General features: G+C 49.7%; 1 protein-coding gene across 1 annotated transcript in view; it reads left to right on the forward strand.

Moving 5' to 3' along the window:
• Positions 1-14,014, forward strand: part of RPL18 (ribosomal protein L18) — a 30,941-nt gene extending 16,927 nt beyond the window's left edge. Inside the window, exons 6-7 of the mRNA XM_033961813.1 lie at positions 1,350-1,419; positions 13,891-14,014. Coding sequence (XP_033817704.1) covers positions 1,350-1,419; positions 13,891-13,966 — 146 coding nt within the window. The 3' untranslated portion in view covers positions 13,967-14,014. The remainder of the gene's footprint in view (positions 1-1,349; positions 1,420-13,890) is intronic.
• Positions 14,015-23,960: the final 9,946 nt, after the last annotated feature.

Here is a 23,960-nt window from a genome sequence, read left to right on the forward strand (position 1 = left end):
CGCTGCACCGACTCGATCCTCAGCACATCCTTTCGGTAATGTGGTCTCCAAAACTGAACACAGTACTCCAAGTGAGGCCTCACCATGGCTCTGTACAACGGCATCATAACTTCAGGTCTCCTGCTGACAAAACCTCTGCGGATACATCCCATCATTTGTCTTGCCCTGGAGGTAGCCTTCTCCACTTGATTGGCAACCTTCATGTCCTCACTAATGATCACTCCTAGATCATGTCAGTCTGTTTTGTCTGTTTGTATCAGAACCCAACTTATTGTTGTACTTCGTAAATTCTATTTATTTTAAATAAATTGTTCATCGCTTAGTTTGTAATAAGCGATCAATCAAATGCTAATAAAGCTTGAAACTTGAATAGTAAAATGAGCTCATCATTGTTCAAAGGAGCACTCAGGGCGATTCTCTCTCATTGCTGTGTGATTTCTCAAAGTGGTGCTGGCTTTTTGCCACCAAAAATCACCGACTGCCCCAGAGGTGCCGGTACTGTGAAAATCACATCTCAGGCATATGTTTCTGGCTGTAGCTCATGATAAAATCTGACCTAAAAAAATCACAAAATTCAAAAGCCCATGAATTATAGTTGTTCATGAGCCGCGAGTATTTTGTGCTGCAGTAGCGGACGGCATTATGGATAGTAGATCTTACCCTTGCGCGTTCCATGTTGTCTTGAAGAGAAGATATGTGATGAAACCTAAAGATGATGATGACGGCGTTGCTTTTCCTGGCACACGTGCACATTTAAGCCTCTTGTCGTGGTGTATTCTGTGCAAGTGCCAATCGCTATCACCAGCAATTCATCACATGTAAATTTAGCGACTCTTTGTGAAACTCCGTGAACCTCATTTGCATACGTGGTTTCTTGAGAATGACTTGTCTTTTTGAAATCGTTACAATAACCGCTGCGGCGGTGGCCCATTGGATTTTACTGAGAACCTTACAGAAACTTCCCCTCAGACTACTGACGGTCACTGTAAAAGGGCCGGCCAGTTGTTCTCCAGTCTCCCAGCAGATGGCAGGTGAGTGCTTGTGTAGCCTGGTTTTTGGTTTGTCTTGGATTAGGCAGGCTGTTGGCCCCATATATACAGTATAAGAGCATTCTAAATTTCAGTGAGAACAGACTTAAAATAGCTAATTTTTAGATGAGGCTTCAACCTGTTTTGATCTTTGAACTAATTTTTGGTTTGAGTGAGGCGTTATAGAATGAAAGGGGCTGGGAAGGAGATTACCTAGAATAACTAAACATTCCAGGACTTCAAGTTACTTCAATGAATTCTTAACGGTATAGGCTATAAGTGACTGATGTAATTAATTTGTCGTCTTGCTTTATTTTTCAGGTCCGCGCAAAGCCCGTGAAGTCTATAGACACTTCGGCAAAGCACCCGGTACCCCACACAGCCACACTAAGTAAGTATGATGATACTTCATCCCATGAGTCTAAGAACTGTGAGGGTGTGTTAAAGTCTCCAAAAACAAAATTCTTCTGGGAGTTGATCGAAATACCTTGGGGGTTACATAAGAACACAAGGTTTGCCACTGCTGGGTCAGACCAGTGGTCCATCATGCCCAGCAGTCCGCTCACGTGGCGGCCCCTAGGTCAAAGACCAATGCCCTAACTGAGACTAGCCCTACCTGCGTATGTTCTGGTTCAGCAGGAACTTGTCTAACTTTGTCTTGAATCCGTGGAGGGTGTTTTCCCCTATAACAGCCTCAGGAAGAGCGTTCCAGTTTTCCACCACTCTCTGGGTGAAGAAGAACTTCCTTACGTTTGTACGGAATCTATACTCTTTTAACTTTAGAGAATGCCCTCTCGTTCTCTCTACCTTGTAGAGGGTGAACAACCTGTCTTTATCTACTAAGTCTAGTCCCTTCATTATCTTGAATGTTTTGATCATGTCCCCTCTCCGTCTCCTCTTTTCAAGGGAGAAGAGGCCCAGTTTCTCTAATCTCTCACTACGGCAACTCCTCCAGCCCCTTAACCATTTTAGTCGCTCTCCTCTGGACCCTTTTGAGTAGTACCGTGTCCTTCATGTACGTTGACCAGTGCTGGACACAGTATTCCAGGTGAGGGCATACCATGGCCCGGTCCAGCGGCATGATAACCTTCTCCAATCTGTTCGTGATCCCCTTCTTAATCATTCCTAGCATTCTGTTTGCCCTTTTCACCGCCGCTGTGCATTGCGCAGACGGCTTCAACGACTTGTCGACCAGTACTCCCAAGTCTCTCCAAGTACCGCACCGGACATCCTGTAGTCGTGTATAAGATTTTTGTTTCCCACATGCATCACCTTACAGTTATCCACATTGAACCTCATTTGCCATGTTGCGGCCCATTTCTCGAGCGTGTTTATGTCACGTTGCAGGTCTTCACTACTCTGAATAACTTCGTATTGTTGCAAATTTAATCACCTCACTCGTCATACCAATTTCCAGGTCGTTTATAAATATGTTGAAGAGCACGGGTCCAAGCACCGAACCCTGTGGCACTCCACTTGTGACGCTTTTCCAGTCTGAGTATTGTCCATTCACCCCCACTCTCTGTTTCCTACCCACCAGTCAGTTTTTAATCCACGTGAGTATTTCACCCTCGATTCCATGTCTTGCAATTTTTCGAAGTAGTTGTTCATGCGGAACCTTGTCGAAAGCCTTCTGAAAATCCAAATATACAATGTCGACAGGGTCAGCCTTGTCTATCTGCCTGTTTACTCCCTCAATGAAGTGCAGCAAGTTCGTCAAGCAAGATATTCCTTTGCTGAAGCCGTGCTGGCTGGTCCTCATCAGCTTGTGTCCGTCAAGGTGATCAATGATGTGGTCCTTTATCAGCACCTCTACCATCTTCCGAGGTCAGACTCACCGGTCTGTAGTTTCCCAAATCTCCCCTCGAACCTTTCTTGAAGATTGGCATAACATTCACCACCTTCCAGTCTTCCGGAATCCTTCCCGATTTGATCAACAGATTGGCTATTTGTTGAAGCAGTTCAGCTATAGCCCCTTTCAGTTCCTTGATGGATGCCATCTGGTCCTGTGGATTTATCGTTTTTAAGCCTATCAATCTGCCTGCATACCTCTTCTAGACTGACCATCAACCCTGTCAGTTCCCCGTCTTTGTTTCCTGCATATAGCCTGTCGGCTTCCGGTATGTTGTGTATATCCTCTTTGGTAAATACAGAAGCAAAAAAATGTGTTCAGTTTGTTGGCAATGGCTTTGTCCTCCTTTAGCACTCCCTTTATTCCATGGTCATCCAACGGCCCCACCGCTTCCTTCGTGGGTCGTTTCCATTGATATAGTGAAAGAACGGCTTGTAGTTTTTTGCCTCCTTGGCTATTTTTTCCTCGTAGTCTCTTTTGGTCCCTCTTACCACCTTATGGAACCTGCTTTGATGTTGTTTGTGCTTTTTCCAGTTTTTGACCTTTTCCATTCCTTAAACGAAGTCTTCTTGTCTCTGATCACTTCCTTCACCGCTACAGTGAGCCACGCTGGTTCCTTGTTCTTTTTACTCTTGGATCCCTTGTTGATTCGTGGTATATATAGTTATCCCAGGACAAGCAGGCATGATATTCTCACACATGGGTGACGTCATCTACGGAGCCCCAGCGCGGACAGCTTTTCAAGCAAACTTGATTGAAGTTTCAAGTTTGCACACTGCACCACGCATGTGCTAGCCTTCTTGCCCACTAGAGGGCGCATCCCCACCTCGTGGTCCTCAGTTCTAATTCATCCGCGGAGCCAGAAGCCCTGTGGATTTTTTAGTGCTCTTTTGCCTTCTGTCGCCGCGGCTGTGTAGGTTTTTTCGACGCGGTCGCTGCGTTTTTTCTCTTCTTTAATTTGCTTCTCTTTGATTTTCAAAAAAAAAAAAAACGTGTTATATTTTTTGCGCTCCGGGGGCTCCCGGTAGCCACGGCCGAGGAACCTCGTTCGTTCCCGGCCCCTTTTTGGGCCTATGTCCCGGCCCGTTACGGGATTCAAAAAGTGCGGCACTTGTGACCGGCTGTTGTCGATCACAGATCCCCACAGGCGTTGTCTGCGGTGCTTGGGGCCCCATCACCCGACCGACTCCTGTTTGAAGTGTGGGACCTTTCAAAAAAGGGCTCTCACGCGTCGCATTGCCCGCATGGCGGAACTTTTTTCTCCCGACGTCCCGACGGGGATGGCCTCGAGCTCGGCCTCGGCTTCGGCCCCGGCCTCGACCTCGGCCTCGACCTCGACATCGGGCCCTCCTGCCTCGCCTCGACCCTCGGTGCCCTCGAAGCAGGTTGCCTCGTCCAGCAAGGCCTCGGGTAAGTCTCCACTTCCCTCCTCAGCTCCTGGATCCAAGAAGCCACCCTCGGGCGCCTCATCGGCGGTTGGGTCTGCCTCCGCCCAGCCCAGGGTGTCTAAATCGATAGCCCCGAGGGAATACTCGAGACCGAGGTCGCCCTCTGTGGAGCATCGACAGGTGCTGCCCCAGGGTATGTCCATCCCTGTGTTTCAGGACTTGCTCCGGGCTTTGATCGCCTCGGAGCTGTCCGGGGCCATTGAGCACCTGCAGCAGGCTTCGGCCTCGACTGCCTCGGCCTCGACTGCCCCGCAGTTGGCGACCTCGGCCTCAGGTACCGGGGCTTCGGCCGCCGAGGCACCTGCCGCCTCGACCTCGGCTTTGGCCTCGGACCGGGCCTCGATGGGACAGCCTGAGCGTAGCGTCAGGCCCAAGGACAAGCTGCGCCGAGTGCGGCGGATCTCCTCTACCTCGTCCTCGAGGTCCTCGCGGGGCTCCTCGCCTTCGGGTAGACCTCGGGCGAGGCGCCGACCGAGGAGAGCCAAGCGGTCTCGGGTCTCGCCTCGCGGACGCGGGCGCTCATCGCCTCCCGAGGGCGAGTCCTTGCGAGTCGAGGAGCTCCGAATGGATAATCCAAAACTTTTTCGGTCCCCGTGCAGAGAGGGTTCCCGTGCCTCCTCGACGGGGCGGAAGGGACGGACCTCGATTCCCCGCACCCCGGGGGGTTCCCCCAGGGGCTCGTTCCAGCGGGCTGGGTCCCCGACCCCCTCGAGGTCACGGGACCGTGCCTCGTGGGGTTCGGGATCTGCCAGGGAGCCGAGGTACTCCCGCGAGGCTTCTCCCTTTGCCTCGGCGGGGAGATCTAGGACTCCTTCTCCTCCCGCCAGAACTTCGTCTTTTACGAAGTTCGTCCATGACATGGCGGGGGCGTTAGGGGTGGACTTATCGGCGGGTTCCCACCATTCCAAGGAATATTTGGAGGAGCAGGACCTTCCCACTCCCCAGAGGGAATCTCCTCGCCTCCCGCTGAACAAGGTCTTACATCAGACCTTGCTGAAAAACTTGGAGGCTCCTCTTACAGTCACGGTCGTGCCCACCAAGATGGAGGCGAAATACCGGACCATTCCGCCTAAGGGGTTCGAGAAGGGGCAACTCTCGCACCAATCAATCCTGGTGGAGTCGGCCCTTAAGAGGTCACAACCCTCTCGGGTGTCTGCTGCGGTCCCCCCTGGGAGGGAAGGTAGGACCCTCGATAAGTTTGGCCGTCGCCTCTATGCTAATTCACTCATGGCGACGCGGGTCCTTAATTATGCCTTTTCATACTCGTCCTATTTAAGGTCTATGGTCAAGGACATGCCTGAATTCCAGGGGGTGATCCCGGCTTCGCACAAGGACAGGTTCGCCACCTTTATGTCGAACCTTTCACAGCTGCGCCTCTACCTCTTCCATGCGGTATTCGACGCCTTTGAGCTCGCCTCGAGGGTATCGGCCTGCGCGGTGGCGATGCGTCGCCTGGCGTGGCTGCGTACCCTCGAGATGGACTCCAACCTGCAGGAGCGATTGGCAAATTTGCCCTGCGTGGGGTCGGAGTTGTTCGACGACTCCTTAGAGGCGGCGACTAAGAGGCTGTCTGATCAGGAGCGTTCGCTTGCGTCCCTTGTCCGCCCCAAGCCTAGGGCCTCGCAACAAAGGCCTTTTCGGCAGCCTCCGAGGCGGTATCCTCAGAAGACGACACCAGCCTTTTCTAGGCCTCCGCCCCGACGACCACCCCAGCAGGGTAGGGGAGGTCCCTCCAAGCCCGCTACGCAGGCTGCGTCCAAGCCCGCGCCGTCCTTTTGACGGGATGAGCGGTTGGGGGCGGGCCCTCACCGCATCTCTGCCACATTCCCTTCCCATCGGGGGTCGACTCTCGGCTTTTGCCCGAGCTTGGACGGAAGTTACGTCAGACGCATGGGTGCTCCGGACCATCTCAGAGGGCTATTCGCTCAACTTCTCCAGGCAGCCTCCGGACATGCCTCCCGGGGCTTGCCCGCCCAATCGGAGCCAGTTGGCCCTTCTCCAGGAGGAAGCCAGGTCCTTGTTGAGCCTCCGAGCAGTCGAACTGGTTCCTTGCGACCAGAGGGGTCGGGGGTTTTACTCCCGTTACTTTTTGGTCCCAAAAAAGACCGGGGACTTGCGCCCCATTTTGGACCTTCGGAAGCTCAACAAGTTCCTGGTCCGGGAGAAGTTCCGTATGTTATCGCTTCCGATTCTGTATCCCCTCCTGGAGGAGGGGGATTGGATGTGCTCCCTGGACTTGAAGGAAGCGTATACCCATGTTCCGGTGCATCCCGACTTTCGCAAATTCTTGAGATTTCAAGTGGGGGAGTGGCACCTTCAGTACCGGGTCCTCCCTTTCGGCCTGGCTTCGTCCCCTCGGGTGTTCACGAAGTGCATGGTGGTGGCCGCGGCTGCCCTGCGCTCCCGGGGGTTGCAGGTCTTTCCCTATCTGGACGATTGGCTCATCAAAGCCCCGACCAGGGAGGGAGTTATTTCAGCGACCCAACAGACTATTTCACTTCTTCAGGGTCTAGGGTTCGAAGTGAACTTTCCCAAGTCTCAATTGTGCCCGACTCAGTCGCTGCAGTTTATAGGAGCCGTGCTGGACACGGTTCTCCTCCGAGCGTTCCTCCCAACTCCTCGGTTGGAGGCTCTGCTGCGCTTGGGTCGGCAGATCTCGCTGAGGCCTGTCGTGTCGGCTCAGCGCATGATGGTGCTTCTGGGTCACATGGCTTCGACGGTCCAGGTGACTCCGTTCGCCCGCTTGCATCTGAGGCTCCCTCAGTGGACGTTGGCCTCGCAGTGGCGCCAGGATCGCGACCCGGTGTCTCGCCTAATAACGGTGACTCCTTCTTTGAGACGCTCGCTCCGTTGGTGGACCAACTCTTCCAATCTTTCCGGGGGTTTGCTCTTTCGCGTTCCTCCGCATCGCACAGTCCTGACCACGGACTCTTCGGAGTATGCGTGGGGGGCACATGTCGACGGTCTTCGCACACAGGGCCTATGGTCGGCCGCGGACCGTCGGTGTCACATCAATGTGTTGGAGCTGCGTGCTATTTACCTGGCTGCTCGAGCTTTCGGGCATCTCCTGCGCAATCAAATAGTGCTCGTCAGGACGGACAACCAAGTGGCCATGTATTATGTAAACAAACAAGGGGGCACGGGCTCTTGGCCTCTGTGCCAGGAAGCCCTGCGCCTGTGGACTTGGGCAGTCTCTCAGAACATTTTCTTGCGTGCGGTTTACATTCAGGGAGAGATGAATTGTCTGGCAGACAAGCTCAGTCGTCTTCTCCAGCCGCACGAGTGGTCGCTGAACTCCCGGGTTCTACGCGAGGTCTTCGACCGTTGGGGGACTCCTCAGGTGGATCTGTTTGCCTCACCCGAGACTCACAAACTACCGCTCTACTGTTCTCGGATGTTTTCCCGGGAACGCCTCGAGGCCGATGCATTTCTTCTCGACTGGGAAGGGAGGTTCCTTTATGCGTTCCCTCCGTTTCCCCTGATCTTGAGAACGCTGGTGCATCTCAAATTAACCGGAGCCACTATGATTCTCATTGCGCCTCGTTGGCCCAGACAGCACTGGTTTTCCCTGCTGCTTCAACTCAGTGTCCGGGAACCTCTGCTTCTGCCTGTCTTTCCCTCTCTGCTGTCTCAGAGTCAGGGTTCGCTGTTGCATCCCAATCTTCAGTCTTTACATCTGACGGCTTGGTTCCTTTCCCCTTGACTTCGGTTCCTGTTTCTCAGTCAGTACGGGAAATTCTGGAGGCCTCGCGGAAGGTCTCGACTAGACTTTGTTATTCCCAGAAGTGGACCAGATTTTCATCCTGGTGCTTCTCGAACCACCTGGACCCGAGTTCGGTGCCCGTGTCTTCGGTGCTGGAATATCTGTTGCATCTGTCGAATTCTGGTCTGAAGACGACTTCCATTCGAGTACATCTTAGCGCTATCGCAGCATTCCATCAACATCTCGAGGGTCGTCCCCTCTCTTTACATCCTCTGGTTTCTCGTTTCATGAGGGGTCTTGTGAATGTCCATCCTCCTCTGAAACCTCCTCCTGTAGTGTGGGATCTTAATGTGGTCTTGGCTCAACTGATGAAGCCGCCTTTTGAGCCCATAGACAAATCTCTCCTTAAGTTTCTCACTTGGAAAGTGGTCTTTTTGATTGCGCTTACCTCCGCTCGTCGGATAAGCGAGCTGCAGGCTTTGGTTGCGGATCCCCCTTTCACGGTGTTCCATCATGACAAGGTGGTTCTCCGCACCCATCCTAAATTTTTGCCTAAGGTTGTGTCTGATTTCCACCTCAATCAGTCCATTGTTCTTCCGGTATTTTTCCCGAAGCCCCACTCTCATCCTGGTGAGGCGGCGCTTCACACGCTTGACTGTAAGAGGGCGTTGGCTTTTTATCTCCAACGTACTAAGTCTCATCGGAAGGTTCCTCAATTGTTTTTGTCCTTTGATCCTAATCGGGTGGGACATCCTGTTTCCAAGCGCACCTTGTCCAACTGGTTAGCTGCTTGTATTTCCTTTTGCTACGCTCAGGCTGGTCTCCCGCTCTCGGGTCGAGTCACGGGGCATAAGGTCCGAGCGATGGCAGCTTCGGTTGCTTTCCTCCGATCCACTCCTATGGAGGACATATGTAAAGCTGCCACTTGGTCTTCGGTTCATACGTTCACCTCCCACTACTGTCTGGACACTTTGTCCAGAAGCGACGGCCGGTTTGGCCAGTCGGTGTTACGTAACCTGTTTTCATGAATTGCCATCCTCCCACCGGCCCTTTTTTGGTTAGCTTGGAGGTCACCCATGTGTGAGAATATCATGCCTGCTTGTCCTGGGATAAAGCACAGTTACTTACCGTAACAGGTGTTATCCAGGGACAGCAGGCATATATTCTCACAACCCGCCCACCTCCCCGGGGATGGCTTCTTTGCTTGCTATGGAACTGAGGACCACGAGGTGGGGATGCGCCCTCTAGTGGGCAAGAAGGCTAGCACATGCGTGGTGCAGTGTGCAAACTTGAAACTTCAATCAAGTTTGCTTGAAAAGCTGTCCGCGCTGGGGCTCCGTAGATGACGTCACCCATGTGTGAGAATATATGCCTGCTGTCCCTGGATAACACCTGTTACGGTAAGTAACTGTGCTATTTTGCTCCTTGGTGACTGTGTTCTTAAAAAGGGACCATGCTTGCTCTGGGGTTTTTACAGTGTTTATCCTCTTCTTAATCTTCTTCCCTACCATGAGTCTCATCCCTTTGTAATTCCCTTTTCGGAAGTTCAGCGCCGTGGCTGTTGTTTTGGATCCTGCGTCTAGGTTGAAGCGGATCATATTGTGATCACTGCTTCCCACATTGAACCTCTATTTCTACACCTTGTGCCAATCCTTGTAGTCCATTTAGAATTAAGTCCAGAATTGCATTTCCTCTCATATTTTCCTTGACAAGTTGTTCCAGGAAGCAATCGCCTACAGCATCCAGGAACTTGGTCTCCCTACCGCAGCTGGAGGTTCCAGTCTATCCCCGGATAATTGAAGTCACTCACAATAACTACGTTGCCTTCCTTGCAGTTGCATTTAATCTCGTCCGTCATTTTTCTATCAATTTCTTTGAACTGCCCTGAGGGTCGGTAGTAGATGCCGATCTTAGTTTCTGTTCCCAGAATTTTGACCCATAGAGACTCTAACTTATTTTTTGTTTCTGGCGTGTTCTCTCTGGTAGACTCAATTCCCTCTTTGACGTATAGGGCAATACCCCCACCTTTTTGACCCACTGTCTCTGTGGTATAGCTTTTATCCCGGTAGCACGGTGTCCCAAATGTTTTCCTTGTTCCACCATGTTTCCGTGATGCCGATGATGTCAAGGTTATCTTTTTGTGCCATAGCTTCCAATTCCCCCATCTTATTCCTTAGGCTCCTTGAGTTTGTGTACATACATTTGAGTTTGCGACCTGTTACTTTCTTGCATTTCCTTCCCGCTTGTGTCCCTTTTGATCCGTCAGGGTTTGTCTTGCCTATGATCCGATGAGTCTTCCCTGCTATTTTCCTGCACGGTATCCTCGGTCAATTGTCGGCTTTCTCTTCTTCCTAGTTTAAAAACTTCTCAATTTCTCTCTTGATGTTGCTTGCAAGTAGCCTCATCCCGTCTTCGCTGAGGTGGAGTCCATCCTTCCTGAATTGCTTGCTCTTCCCCCAGAAAGTAGTCCAGTTGCGCACGAAGTAGAATCCTTCTTCCTCACACTAGCGCCTCATCCACGTGTTGACTGCTTGCAGCTCCATCTGCTTTTTCTCATCAGCCCTGGGTATTGGCAGGATCTCTGAGAACGCTACGCTCGGCGTTCTGGTCTTCAGCTTCCTTCCTAGCATCCGGAACTGGTCCTTCAGTACTTCCCTGCTGTAGTTCCTGTTGCTCACGTTGTTTGTCCCCACCGCAGTATCTTCCTCTTCCACGCTATTGATGATCCTGTCGATGTGGCTCACTATGTCTTCTATCTTGGCTCCCGGTAGGCAGGTCACCAGCCTATCCTGTCTTCCTCCTGCTATGTGGCTGTTGACTTGTCTGATGATGGAGTCCCCCACATCAATCGCTGTCCTTTCTGTCTTCTCTTGTCTCTCCAGCCGTAGGTCCATGTCCCTCTGTCTACTTCTATCTTCCCTCCCTCAAGATGTGATTAATAATTTTATGGGGGTGGGGGGGGGGGTCGGTGATTACTGGGGTAGTGTGTTGGGGTCTGTTTTATGTGTTTGATGTGCTTATCTGGTGAGTTTAGGAGGGTTTTACATGGTTTAAGTCACAACGTCCAAGTTCCGTCGATCGTGGGCTGTATAACTTTCAGTTATACATGCTGTACGACTAAGTCTAAGCCAGCCCACGTCCTGCCTAACTCCTGCCCTCGACACTCCTCCCGAAACGCCCCATTTAGCTTTGGTCGTTCAGCGGCATTATGAAGGCCTAGGTCGTTTAGAAATAAGTCCACAACCCATTTTTTGTATCGGCACTTGGACGTTTTTGAGAAATGTTCATCCAAGTGCCGACTTAGGCCGGTTTTTGGACGTATTTCTCTTTCAATTATGAGCCCCATAGCTTACTTCTGAGAAATTAAGCATTTACAAGGAATTTTTTTTTTAAAAAAAAAAGCTCTCCAACCTCAAGATATTACCTTGAAAGATATTTGGTGAGTGGTTGTTAGGACTGAAGAAATTTCACGAGGTTGATACTAAAATTAGCAGGTTGGATACCAGACTGTCAGATTTCTTCAAATTTGCCTAATTATCAATCGGTTTCCACTTTCCTCAGCTTTTGTTAAAGACAGTCTGATTATACATAAGCAATTAGAATTTCTTGAAAATTGAGAGCTAAAACATTAATCGTTTATTGAATTTTCCTATTTGTTATCTACTGTCACCTGAGATTTTGTTACGCAGATATTTGAAGGAGGTATTGCTTTGGGATAAAGTTGAAGAATTAATTATTTCTGATTGTAGGTATGTTTCTGTGCCAAAATCTGAGACTGTTGAGGGTAATGCAAAGGAGAGCGCTGAAGAATCTATTAATTGAACAGATTTACTTGAATCCTCTCAAGAGGAAATTAGTACTACAACAGAACAGGAGAAAATAAATGTTTTTTTAAAAATTTCTGGAATAAACATTCTCAGTTCTGTTGATCAGCCCATCCGAATGTTTCTGGATGTGGCTAGGTCTACACAACTATATCGCAAGAAGGTTTCGAACCTAAAAGATAAGAGTTTGTCCTTGGGAGGTCATTTTTTTTTTTTTTTTCTTCAATTTCCTTGCAAATGTATTGATATATTTACTTTGACCCTTTTCAGCTTGAGAGATTATTGATTGAAAAAGAAGTTTCTGTAGGGGATTTAGAGGACATACTAAGGGCTCCTTTTATGAAGGTGTGCTAGTGTTTTTAGCACGCGCTAGCCGAAAAACTCCCGCCTGCTTAAAAGGAGGCGGTGGCGGCTAGCGCGCACGGCATTTTAGCGTGCGCTAAAACCGCTAGCACACCTTTCAGAAGGAGCCTTAAATCAAGAAGGAAGCTCTGGTGTGAAAAGATGATAGGGTCTATATTTCTAGGTTATTGTTAATAATTGTTAAAAAATTTCTTGTTGCCTCTTCCCATTGATGTGGACTATGTATTTCATTTACTTTATTTCATTTGAAATATGTAATTAAATAATGATTAATAAAAAAAATAGCTCCAAGGGCCACTACCTTAGTTTTAAGCATTAAAAGCTGCCTCCACTTAACATATGTAGCCCTTGATACATAGAACATAGAAAGATGACGGCAGAAAAGGGCCACAGCCCATCAAGTCTGCCCACTCTATTGACCCACCCCATTGAGTCTGAATGCTAATGACCTAGTTCCTTAACTCGACCCTCGTAGGGATCCCACGTGGATATCCCATTTAGTCTTAAAGTCGAGCATGCTGGTGGCCTTTATCACCTGCACCGGAAGTCTGTTCCAGTGATCTACCACCCTTTCTGTGAAGAAATACTTCCTGGTGATAGAGTAGGAAAAACCAGAAGTCCCCCTCCCCTAACAAAATAGGAAATCCTTCTTCTTAAAGTAATTTTCCAAAGCGAGAATTTTGCCTTCTTCAGAAGAAAGACATCAAGAGGGTGGCCCTGGTGTGTATATCATTCTGGATAGATTCCCAAAAATCTGTTAAATTCTCTAAATAAGTTTCTCGCCCTGATAGTACATGTTTATTACAATTTGATATTCTGCTAAATCTTTCAAAAGTTCTCAGTGGATTACATCTAAAAGTAAATTGCATATAACTCCATATTATACAGAAAAAAAAACCTAAACTCATTCACATCCAATCTCAGGAAAAAAAGAGTATGAGTCAATGGCCTGTTCATCCATCAAATTAATGAATGTGTTCATTTGAATCAATACCGAAAGCCTCTTGAAATAAATGTTTTCAATCATTTTCTAAACATCTTATGATTGAATTTGGTACGAATATCCCCTGACTAGGTGCTAGATAGAAAAATGCCTTGTTATGTGTTGAGTCCTATTTTGTTCTCTACACTGGAATGACTAATCTATTGTCCTGCAATGATCTTACTGTCCGATTTGGGGTATAAGGAATAGTCAACGACTGCAGATAACAAGGGTCAGAGAATGTAATGCTTTGTGTGTTAATGGCATTACCTTAAATGTAATTCTATAAACAATCGATAACCAATGGTACTGCAAGAAAAGGGGAGTGGCTCGATCAAATGTACTTTATGACTTTCAGCAAATAATAACACTTAGAAATAACTTCAATGTTTGAGAGCCTATATTTTCCTCAGCAATATCTTTGCAGACAACAGATGACAAACTGGAAAAGTCAAATCAAGGCTTCTACTTTGTTGGTATAGAAAGTGCTTTCTACCGAGTCCTTTGGTGAGGATGGTTAGCAAAAGAGTTCTATGTGGTAACTTCTCTCCTTCAGTGAACAGTGGAGGGCAGAGCACATTTTGGAGTGACAGGTTCTCTGCAAACCACAGGGTTGTTTTGAATCCCCAGCAAAGAAAAGGAGGGACCTGCTTGTAAACTGACATTTTGTTTCTCTCTCTCTCTCATCAGGCCTTATGTGCGCTCCAAGGGTAGGAAGTTTGAACGTGCCCGAGGTCGCAGAGCCAGCAGAGGATATAAGAACTAATCGTTCATCTATTGCTTTGTATACAATAAAAAAAGGAAAATGCTGGAATTTCAGATGTCTGTGTGTGTCTTTAGATAACAATAAATCCTTCAGGGAGGAGAGGGTCAAACACACTGATGGATTGTGGCCTCTAATAAAGACATGTTGGGAGGTGGTCTTGCATTTTTTTTTGTGGGAGGGAAAGGCAGTTTCAGTGCCCCTTCACCCCAGGAGAGCCTTTTGCCTCAAAAGTAGCCAAATTGAACCACTGTCAAGTAGAGAATTGAAGGCACATGGTGATCAATCTACTGATTATGACACCAGACTACAAAAGAAAAGAAATAAAGACCCTACTTTTCAAGAAATTCCTGCAAACGATTTAATACCACTAGCTCCCACTCCCAATATCTTCCCAATTTCCCAAAGCAACTCTTTATCTCCTCTAGAAATGACCAAATATCTTCTTGTAATATGTTTTTGTAATCTGCCTTGAACCGCAAGGCAATGGCGGAATAGAAATCTCTAATGTAATGTAATCTCCAATGCTGGTGTAAAGGTCTTTCCAGGAAGTTGGGGAATTATATTAACCAATTATGAAAACCATGCTGGCATCTTCTGAACCTTCAGTTATTCCTAAGATTTTGATGTTATTTCACCTGTCACTGTTGTCTTCATTGCCTTTCTGAATATGACATAGTAAATGACAGCAGATAAAGACCTGAATGGAGAGAGTGGTGTAGTGGTTAGGGCTAGAGCCTCAGCACTCTGAGGTTGTGGGCTCAAACCCTGTTCTGCTCCCTGTGACCCTGGGAAAGTCACCTAATCATCCACTGCCCCAGGTACATTAGACAGATTGTGAGCCTACCAGGACAGACAAAATGCCTGAAGTACCTGTACTTAACCTGCTTTGAGTGTGGTTTAACTACAGAAAGGCTATATACAAGTCCCAATCCTCTTCCCTTTCCATCCAGTCTGCTCAATAGTTACACTTATTATAAATTGTCTTTTCTTTAGGGCCCTTCCAGATCAGCACAGACAGATGGGTTTACGCTCTTCTGCCAGCAGGTAGAGACTGAGAGCATATTGAATTCTAACAGTACAAGTGGGCTGTGCTGTCCCTCATAGAATCAATCTCCAGCAGGTGGAGTGCTAAGCCTATGCTGTCCTGTTCTGTTTTTCTAGGCCCTTCCTCAGAAACTTTTGGAGAGGATAGGCAGGGGCTTTTCCTGGCCTTTTTATTGTCTGGACTGAGCTTGGGGCCCACGGAGATCTCATTATACCTCAGGGGTGTCACATTTTGTGTGGCTGAGTTCCTCCCCAATTTTTATTTAGAGGTGCCTCAGTTGTACGCCTTGCCAGGGGGCAAATACTACAACTTGGAGAGCCAGTGAGGTCTGCTCCTTTTAAGCATTAAAGTTTAAAAAAAAAACCCCAAACCCCTCCCCCACAACTGAGGCAGAGCCATTGATTTTCTCTAGTGCTGGTTTGAAGGGAAGTTTCATTAATTTTTCTCCCTTCTAGCTAACTGGTGGTTTATTTGAGCCTACCTCATGGTTCACAATGAAGAATAATAATAAAGATTTATTTATATCCCGTCACACCACTTCTCAGCCTAAGAAGTAGTGTGCTCCCACCAAGATCGCAACGTGGCTGGCATGGCTCTTTTCACTGTGGCCGCGTGTAGGGGAACCCTCATTGGGTGCCGGCCCACAGTGCTGGGCTTCCCCAGCCGTTGCAGCTGCTGCTAGCAGGAAATCCTGAGGTTTCTTGGCCCTTGGAAGTGGCCATAGCCAGCTGGTCAAAAGTAATGATCTCCCCCACCGTTTTTCAGAATGCGGTCATGAGCCCCTGCAGTTACCTTCAGGGCACATAACTGTTGGAGACGAAGAGACAGAGTTAGTACCCTGCAGCTGCCCCAGCACACCTCCCTAAAAGTAATATATTAATACATTTCAAGTATTTAAATATCTGCATGAATGATAAAGGGTATGGAAAACCTTTTATACACAGACAGGTTAGAAAAGCTGGGGCTCTTCTCCCTGGAGAAGCGGAGACTCAGAGGAGACATGATAGAGAATTACAAGATCATGAAGGGCATAGAGAAGGTGGAGAGGGACAGATTCTTCAGCCTATTGGGAACCACAAGAACAAGGGAGCACTCGGAGAAATTGAAAGGGGACAGGTTTAGAACCAATGCTAGGAAATTATTTTTCACTCAGAGGGTGATGTGCGCCTGGAATGCGCTTCCGGAGGTTGTGATTACGGGGTTTCAAAGAAGGATTGGATAAATTCTTGAAGGATACGGGGATTGAGGGATATAGATAGAGGTAGAGATAGGATTATAAAAAGGTACAGATAAAAGGATAAAGAGAACTGAAGGGTTTTAGGCAAATGATCAACTTACAGGTCATGGACCTGATGGGCTGCCGTGGGAGCGGACTGCTGGGCGCGAAGGACCTCTGGTTTGACCCAGCAGAGGCAACTTCTTATGTTCTTATGCATCCCTCCTCTCATCTAGAATATACATATTAGGTCTTGCAGCCTATTCTTGTACATCTTTTGGTGCAAACACCCTACCATTCCATTTCCATCGCCTTCCTCTGGACCACTTAAGAACATAAGAAGTTGCCTCCGCTGAGGCAGACCAGAGGTCCATCTCGCCCAGCAGTCCGCTCCCACGGCGGCCCATCAGGCCTATTTCCTGAGCAGTGGTCCCTGACTATTTCTATAACTACCTCTTGCTCCTATCCCTATAACCTACCTCTACTCCTATCTATACCCCTCAATCCCTTTGTCCTCTAGGAACCTATCCAAACCTTCTTTGAAGCCCTGTAACGTGCTCCTGCCTATCACAGCCTCCGGAAGCGTGTTCCATGTATCCACCACCCTCTGGGTAAAAAAGAACTTCCTAGCATTTGTTCTAAACCTGTCCCCTTTCAGTTTCGCCGAGTGCCCCCTTGTACTTGTGGTTCCCCATAATTTGAAAAATCTGTCCCTGTCTACTTTTTCTATGCCCTTCAGGAACTTGAAGGTTTCTATCATGTCTCCTCTAAGTCTCCGCTTCTCCAGGGAGAACAGCCCCAACTTTTTCAGTCTGTCAGTATATGAGAGGTTTTCCATACCCTTTACTAGCTTAGTTGCTCTTCTCTGTACTCCCTCAAGTACTACCATGTCCTTCTTGAGGTGTGGCGACCAGTACTGGACACAGTACTCCAGATGCCTTGAGTTTGACACCTGGGCTCTAAGAGATCCCACATGCCTATCCCAGGCTTTCTTGAATTCAGACACAGTCTTTGTCTCCATCACCTCTTGCGGGAGACTGTTCTATGCATCTACCACCCTTTCTGTAAAAAAGTATTTCCTTAGATTACTCCTGAGCCTATCACCTCTTAACTTCATTCTATGCCCTCTCATTCCAGAGCTTCCTTTCAAATGAAAGAGACTCAACTCATGCACATCTACGCCACGTAGGTATTTAAATGTCTCTATCATTTCTCCCCTCCTGCATTTCCTCCAAAGTATACAGCTTGAGATCTTTAAGTCTTTCCCCATACGCCTTATGACAAAGACCACATACCATTTTAGTAGCCTTCCTCTGGACCGACTCCATCCTTTTTATTTCTTTTTGAAGATGCAGCCTCCAGAATTGTACACAATATTCTACATGAGGTCTTACCAGAGTCTTATACAGGGGCAACAATACCTCCTTTTTCCTACTGGCCATACTTCTCCCTATGCAACCTAGCATAGGGAGAAGTATGGCCTAGCTTTCACCGTCACCTTTTCAACCTGTTTGGACACCTTACGATCATCACTTCCATAGCAAAGCAGCAGATGAATCCAGAGACTAGTGGGTATAGCTCACATCGACCAGCAGGTGGAGATAGAGAACTGATTAACAGTTGGCCTTAAAGCCTGGTGTTCCTTCTGTTGATTCAGTTTTGCTCTATCTCCCAGCAAGGTGGGAGCTATTCTTCTAGCTCCTGGTCTCTGCCTGCTGCAGGATAGATTGAAGGGTGTTCCGTTAGGATTCCTCTGTTGAGACTAGTTCTCTTCAGTAGGTGGGGGTGCCTGGCTGATTGGTGCCGGCTTTGGGAGGTACACCTGGGCCCTCCCAGGTCCCTGCTCCACCCTCCCCTCCGTTGGATAGAGGGGTTCCTTTCCAGGTGCAGGATATTGGCTGGCTTCTTCATTCCAGTATAAAAAAAAAAAAAAAAAATGGAGCCTTCCTGCTAGTACTGAGCCGGGCAGTGGTTAACTCGGCTTCCAGTACATTTACCAACGATTGCCTGGCTTCGGGGGTGAGCGGCGGACCGGGTGAGTGTTTTCTTTGCCTACCTCGAGTGTGGTCGCGTTTCCCGGGTGCCGGGCGTCTTGGGGGGCGGAGTCGTCTTTCGGCGGCGTTCGCCGCGTGTGTGAAGAAAAAAAAAAAAAAAAAAACCCGCGTCGGAGCTTTTTGGTCAGGCTGAGGGGGGATGGCTGCAGAGGCTGGTCAGATGTGTTCGCGCTGCGGGAAGCGCCGAACACGGTCGGGTCCCTGCTCTGCCGGATGCTTGGAAGCACCGGCAGACGACCCGTTTTTGGCGGCTTGTGAGGCGGCCATGTCCCGGGTACGGGAGTCTTGCGCAAGGTCCCCGCCGCTCGGAGTCGATGCAGGGTTACTGCAGGACTCGGCCACGGATGACAAGTGTGAGGCGGCGGGGGCAGAGGAGAGAGCGCTGGAGGCCGGCGCGGCCCCTCCCCTCGGCGCGGAGCAGGGCGGGGGAGTGCCTCTTAGCTGGGGGGCATTTTCGCCCGAATTTGTGATGTTGCTCCATCAGGCATTTAAATTACAGAGCTCGCAGCCTACCCAGCTGGGGCTGGGGGCCGGGCGGGCCCTTGCGGTACCCTCTACCTCTACGGGGGGGGAGGGGAAAGAGGCTAGACCCACTGCAGGGGCAGTAGGATCCCCGGGGCAGTCGCAGGGGGCTAAGAAGCGCAGGCTAGTGTCTGCGGAGGAGGTGGATATTTTGCCCAGGTCACCTTTCTCCCTGCCTGAGTCGTTGGAGGAAGGGGAGCTATTGGATTGGGACACGGAGAGTATCCCGGGTAGGGAGGGGGATGACCCGACGGCTATCCGGTTGTTCCATAGAGAGGAGCTTTCTTCTTTTATTTCAAAGGCTTTGCAGAGTTTGAACATTGCTCAGGAGGATGCCAAGGGGTCCGGTAACCCACTGATGGCAGGTACCCGTAGGCCGCCTAAGGCCTTTCCGATCCATGAGGCCATGCAGGAGCTGATATCGGCGCAATGGGAGGCGCCGGAGGCCAGTTTGCGAGTGGCAAGGGCCATGAGGCTCTTGTATCCGGTCGATCCGACCGAACTGGACAAGTTTAGGTTGCCTAAAGTGGACGCTCTGGTAGCAGCGGTGACTAAGAGAACTACCTTGCCGGTAGAAGGGGGCGTGACACTTAAGGATGCTCAGGATAGAAAGATTGAAGCATCCCTTAAGATGTCCTTTGAAGTGGCTGCAGTTACCTTACAGGCCGCAATCTGCAGTTCTTACGCGGCGCGGGCTTGTCTGCAGTGGTCACAAGGAATGACAGATAATTTGCTGGAGTCGGGGGGTTCTATCCCTTCGGAACTGGCTGATTTGGAGTCAGGCTTGGCTTATTTGGCGGACTCATTGTATGATATTATTCGGGCGTCTGCGAAACAGATGTCTCTGTCTGTGGTGTCACGCAGGTCCTTGTGGCTCCGTCATTGGGCGGCCGATGCAGCGTCCAAGCTCCGGCTGGTGAGACTCCCGTTTAAAGGGGGTTTATTGTTTGGAACGGAGTTGGATAAACTGGTAAAGGATTTTGGAGATACCAAAACGCAGCGTTTACCCGAGGACAGGGCTAGGCCCCCGGTAAGGGCCGCTTCGTCTAGACCGCGTTTCCGGGATGTTAGGCGGGCCAGGGCTGGTAGACCTTTTTCCAGGTCTGCATCTGGCCCGTTCTCTGCTTCGAGACCTCGGTTTCAGCAGAGAAGTTCCTTTCGTACGGCGAGACCCTCTTCAGGGCAGTCAGCCCGTACCCCAGCCAGTCGCCCTCCACAATGACGGGGGCTTGGCTCCCTCCGCCCTGCCCTTAGGGGGTCGGCTTTCGGCATTCCGGGCGGAGTGGGCCAATGTCACGTCCGACCAATGGGTGTTGGACCTTGTTCACGAAGGGTACAAGTTAGAATTCGCCGCTCCCGTCGTAGATTCTTTCTTGGTATCCCCGTGCCATGGCGCGGCCAAAGGATCCGAGGTCCGCAGGACACTTCAGGGGCTGCTCGATCTGGGGGCGGTGGTACCGGTACCCCCGGAAGAGGTAGGCCGCGGTATCTATTCCCTATACTTCATTGTACCAAAGAAGGGGGGGTCTTTCAGACCTGTGCTGGATCTCAAAGGGGTCAACAGATTCCTCAGCGTGCGCCATTTCAGGATGGAAACTGTGCGCTCGGTTATTGCGGCGGTGAGACCAGGAGAGTTCCTCACGTCTCTCGATCTCAAGGAGGCGTACCTCCATATTCCGATATGGCCTCCGCACCAGCGGTATCTGCGGTTTGCGATTCTGGGCCAACATTTTCAGTTTCGGGCAATGCCCTTTGGCCTGGCGACGGCTCCCCGCACATTTTCCAAAGTCATGGTGGTGGTAGCCGCTTTTCTACGCAAGGAAGGGATTCGCGTACACCCGTACTTGGACGATTGGTTGATACGCGCCTCTTCCCGGCAGGAGAGTGTGTCGGTGACGCAGAGAGTGATCTCTCTCCTTCAGTCGTTGGGGTGGATTGTCAACTTTCCCAAGAGTGTTTTGTCCCCATCGCAATCTTTGGTGCATCTGGGGGTACGGTTCGATACGGCTCTGGGGAAGGTGTTTCTACCCCGAGATCGGGGGGAGAAATTGCAGGCTCAAATTCGCCTCCTTCTCGGGTCGCTCAGGCCTCGAGTTTGGAATTATGTACAGGTGCTGGGCTCCATGGTGGCGACTCTGGAGGTGGTTCCCTGGGCCCGGAGCCACATGAGACCCTTACAGCAGTCTCTGCTCTCTCGCTGGTCCCCAGCTTCTCTGAACTACAATGTGCGTCTCCAGTGGAGTCCTCGAGCAGCTCACAGCATGCGCTGGTGGCTCCAGGACTTGCATCTTTGGAGGGGCATGCCGTTGGCCACACCGGATTGGGTGGTAGTTACGACGGATGCCAGCCTGCAGGGCTGGGGAGCCCACTGCATGCAGACATCGGTGCAGGGAATTTGGTCTTCCCAGGAGGCTCAATGGCCCATAAACTTGCTGGAGTTGAGAGCGATCCGGTTAGCGTTGCGGGCATTTCAGGCCCTAGTTCACGACAGACCGACCAGGATCTTTTCGGACAATGTCACGGCGGTCGCGTATGTCAATCGGCAGGGGGGTACCCGGAGCCCGCAGTTAGCCGAAGAGGCAAGACAGTTGTTTCGATGGGCAGAGGTGCATGTTCCGCTTCTGTCGGCGGCACACATTGCAGGGCACGAAAACGTGCAGGCGGACTTCCTCAGCAGAACTCTTCTCGATCCGGGAGAATGGGAGTTGTCGGCTCGAGCGTTCGGCCTGCTAGTCCGTCGTTGGGGGTTGCCAGAGATGGATCTCATGGCCTCTTCCCGCAATGCGAAGGTGCCTCGGTTCTTCAGCAGACGCAAGGAACAGGGATCGGAGGGGGTGGATGCATTAGCTCTCCCGTGGCCTCCGAATTCCCTTCTTTATGTATTCCCACCTTGGCCCATGATAGGGCGGGTGTTGCAACGCATCTCTCGCTTTCGAGGCAGAGTAATCCTGGTGGCTCCGGATTGGCCAAGGCGGCCGTGGTACGCAGATCTGATGCTGCTGTCGGTAGGCGAGCAGGTAGCGTTCCAGGTAACTCCGGACTTGCTAACTCAGGGTCCAATATTAATGGAAGATCCGGGCCGCTTTGGTCTTACGGCCTGGCTATTGAAAGGTCAAGGCTGAAAAAGAAGGGCTATTCAGAACGGGTGATTTCCACCCTGCTTAAGGCTAAGAGGATTTCAACGTCAGCCTCCTATGCGAGGGTCTGGAGAATCTTTGAGGCATGGTGCGGAAGACACGGAATTGCGCCTTTCCATGCTTCTCTGCCGGCTATTCTTGCGTTCCTGCAGGAGGGCGTAGAGAAAGGGTTAGCATATAACTCTTTAAAGGTTCAAGTATCGGCCATTGCCTGTTACAGGGGCCGGGTGGCTCGCTCGGCTCTCGCATCGCAGCCGGACGTGGTGCGTTTCCTCAAGGGGGTTCAACATATCCGGCCGCCGGTTAAGCGAATTTGTCCAACTTGGAACCTTAAGCTCGTCCTTTGGAAATTGCAGGGGGCACCTTTTGAGCCCCTGTCAGCGGCCACGTTGAAAGATGTCACACTAAAGACAGTTTTTTTGGTGGCGATGGCTTCTGCAAGGCGAGTATCGGAGCTGCAAGCGCTTTCTTGCAGGGAACCCTTTTTGCGTTTCTCGGAGACTGGGGTGACGGTGCGTACGGTGCCGTCCTTCCTGCCTAAGGTTATTTCGTCCTTTCATGTGAACCAGTGTTTGTTCCTGCCATCCTTCAGGAAGAATGATTGGGGGAAGCGTTTTTTGTCGGTACGGCTACTGGATGTACGCCGTATGCTTCTCCATTATTTGGAGGTGACGAATGATTTTCGCCGGTCGGACCATCTCTTTGTCGCGTTCGCGGGTAAAAACAAAGGGATGGCGGCGTCTAAAGCGTCCATTGCGCGTTGGGTCAAGGACACTATTGCTTCGGCGTATGTGTTGTCAGGGAAGAAGGTACCGGAGCACCTTCATGCTCATTCCACTCGGGCTCTGGCTACATCTTGGGCGGAGTCCGGGGGGATGTCATTAGAGGAGATTTGCCGGGCGGCCACTTGGTCGTCAGGGAATACTTTTTCAAAGCATTATCGGTTAGATGTAGCGGCCCGTTCAGAGGCGAGTTTTGGCGCAGCAGTGCTGGCAGAGGCGGCATTGGTGTCCCACCCAGTTTGAGTTTGCTTTGCTACATCCCACTAGTCTCTGGATTCATCTGCTGCTTTGCTATGGAAGGTAAAATTATGGTCCTACCTGTTAATTTTCTTTCCTTTAGAAGCAGCAGATGAATCCAGAGCCCCTCCCCAAGTGCACGGGCTGTGTGTAGGGTGGTTATGTCATTAGGGTAGCCGGGGCTATAGTTGGTAAGTGTATTCGTTCATGACTGAAAAAAAAAAAATCAAATCAATTAAAATAAAAAAAGAGAGAAAATATCACTGGTATTCAGAAGAGAAAGACACATTTTTTACTGGAATGGAGTTTGTGGCTGCTCATTCTCCTTTCGGGATGCTTGGGCAAAGTGCATAACTGAATCAACAGAAGGAACACCAGGCTTTAAGGCCAACTGTTAATCAGTTCTCTATCTCCACCTGCTGGTCGATGTGAGCTATACCCACTAGTCTCTGGATTCATCTGCTGCTTCTAAAGGAAAGAAAATTAACAGGTAGGACCATAATTTTACCATACAATCATACCCAAGTCCCGCTCTTCTGTCATGCACATAAGTTCTTCACCCCCAAACTACCATTCCCTCGGGTTTTTGCAGCCCAAATGTATGACCTTGCATTTCTTAGCATTAAATTTTAGCTGCCAAATTTCAGACCATTCTTCAAGTTTTGCTAGGTCTTTCTTCATGTTATTCACACCATCTGGCTAGTCTACTCTATTGCAGATTTTGGTATCATCCGCAAAGAGGCAAATCTTACCCGACAACCCTTCAGCAATATCAAAAGAACAGAACCTTGAGGCACACTGCTGATAACATCCCTTTCCTCAAAGCGATGAAATGACAAATTAAGGCATATCATACTTAAACATATATTTATAAAATAAAGATGTATTTATAAAATTCCTTTACCCTCTTTCCTGTTGTAACTCTCCCTCACTTTCTTTCCTATCAAGATATTCTACTTTTTTTACCTTACTGTATCTATGGTTTTGTTATTTTGTTAACC

Source organism: Geotrypetes seraphini, chromosome 10 (assembly GCF_902459505.1).
Source record: "Geotrypetes seraphini chromosome 10, aGeoSer1.1, whole genome shotgun sequence".
NCBI classification, from domain to species: Eukaryota; Metazoa; Chordata; class Amphibia; order Gymnophiona; family Dermophiidae; genus Geotrypetes; species Geotrypetes seraphini.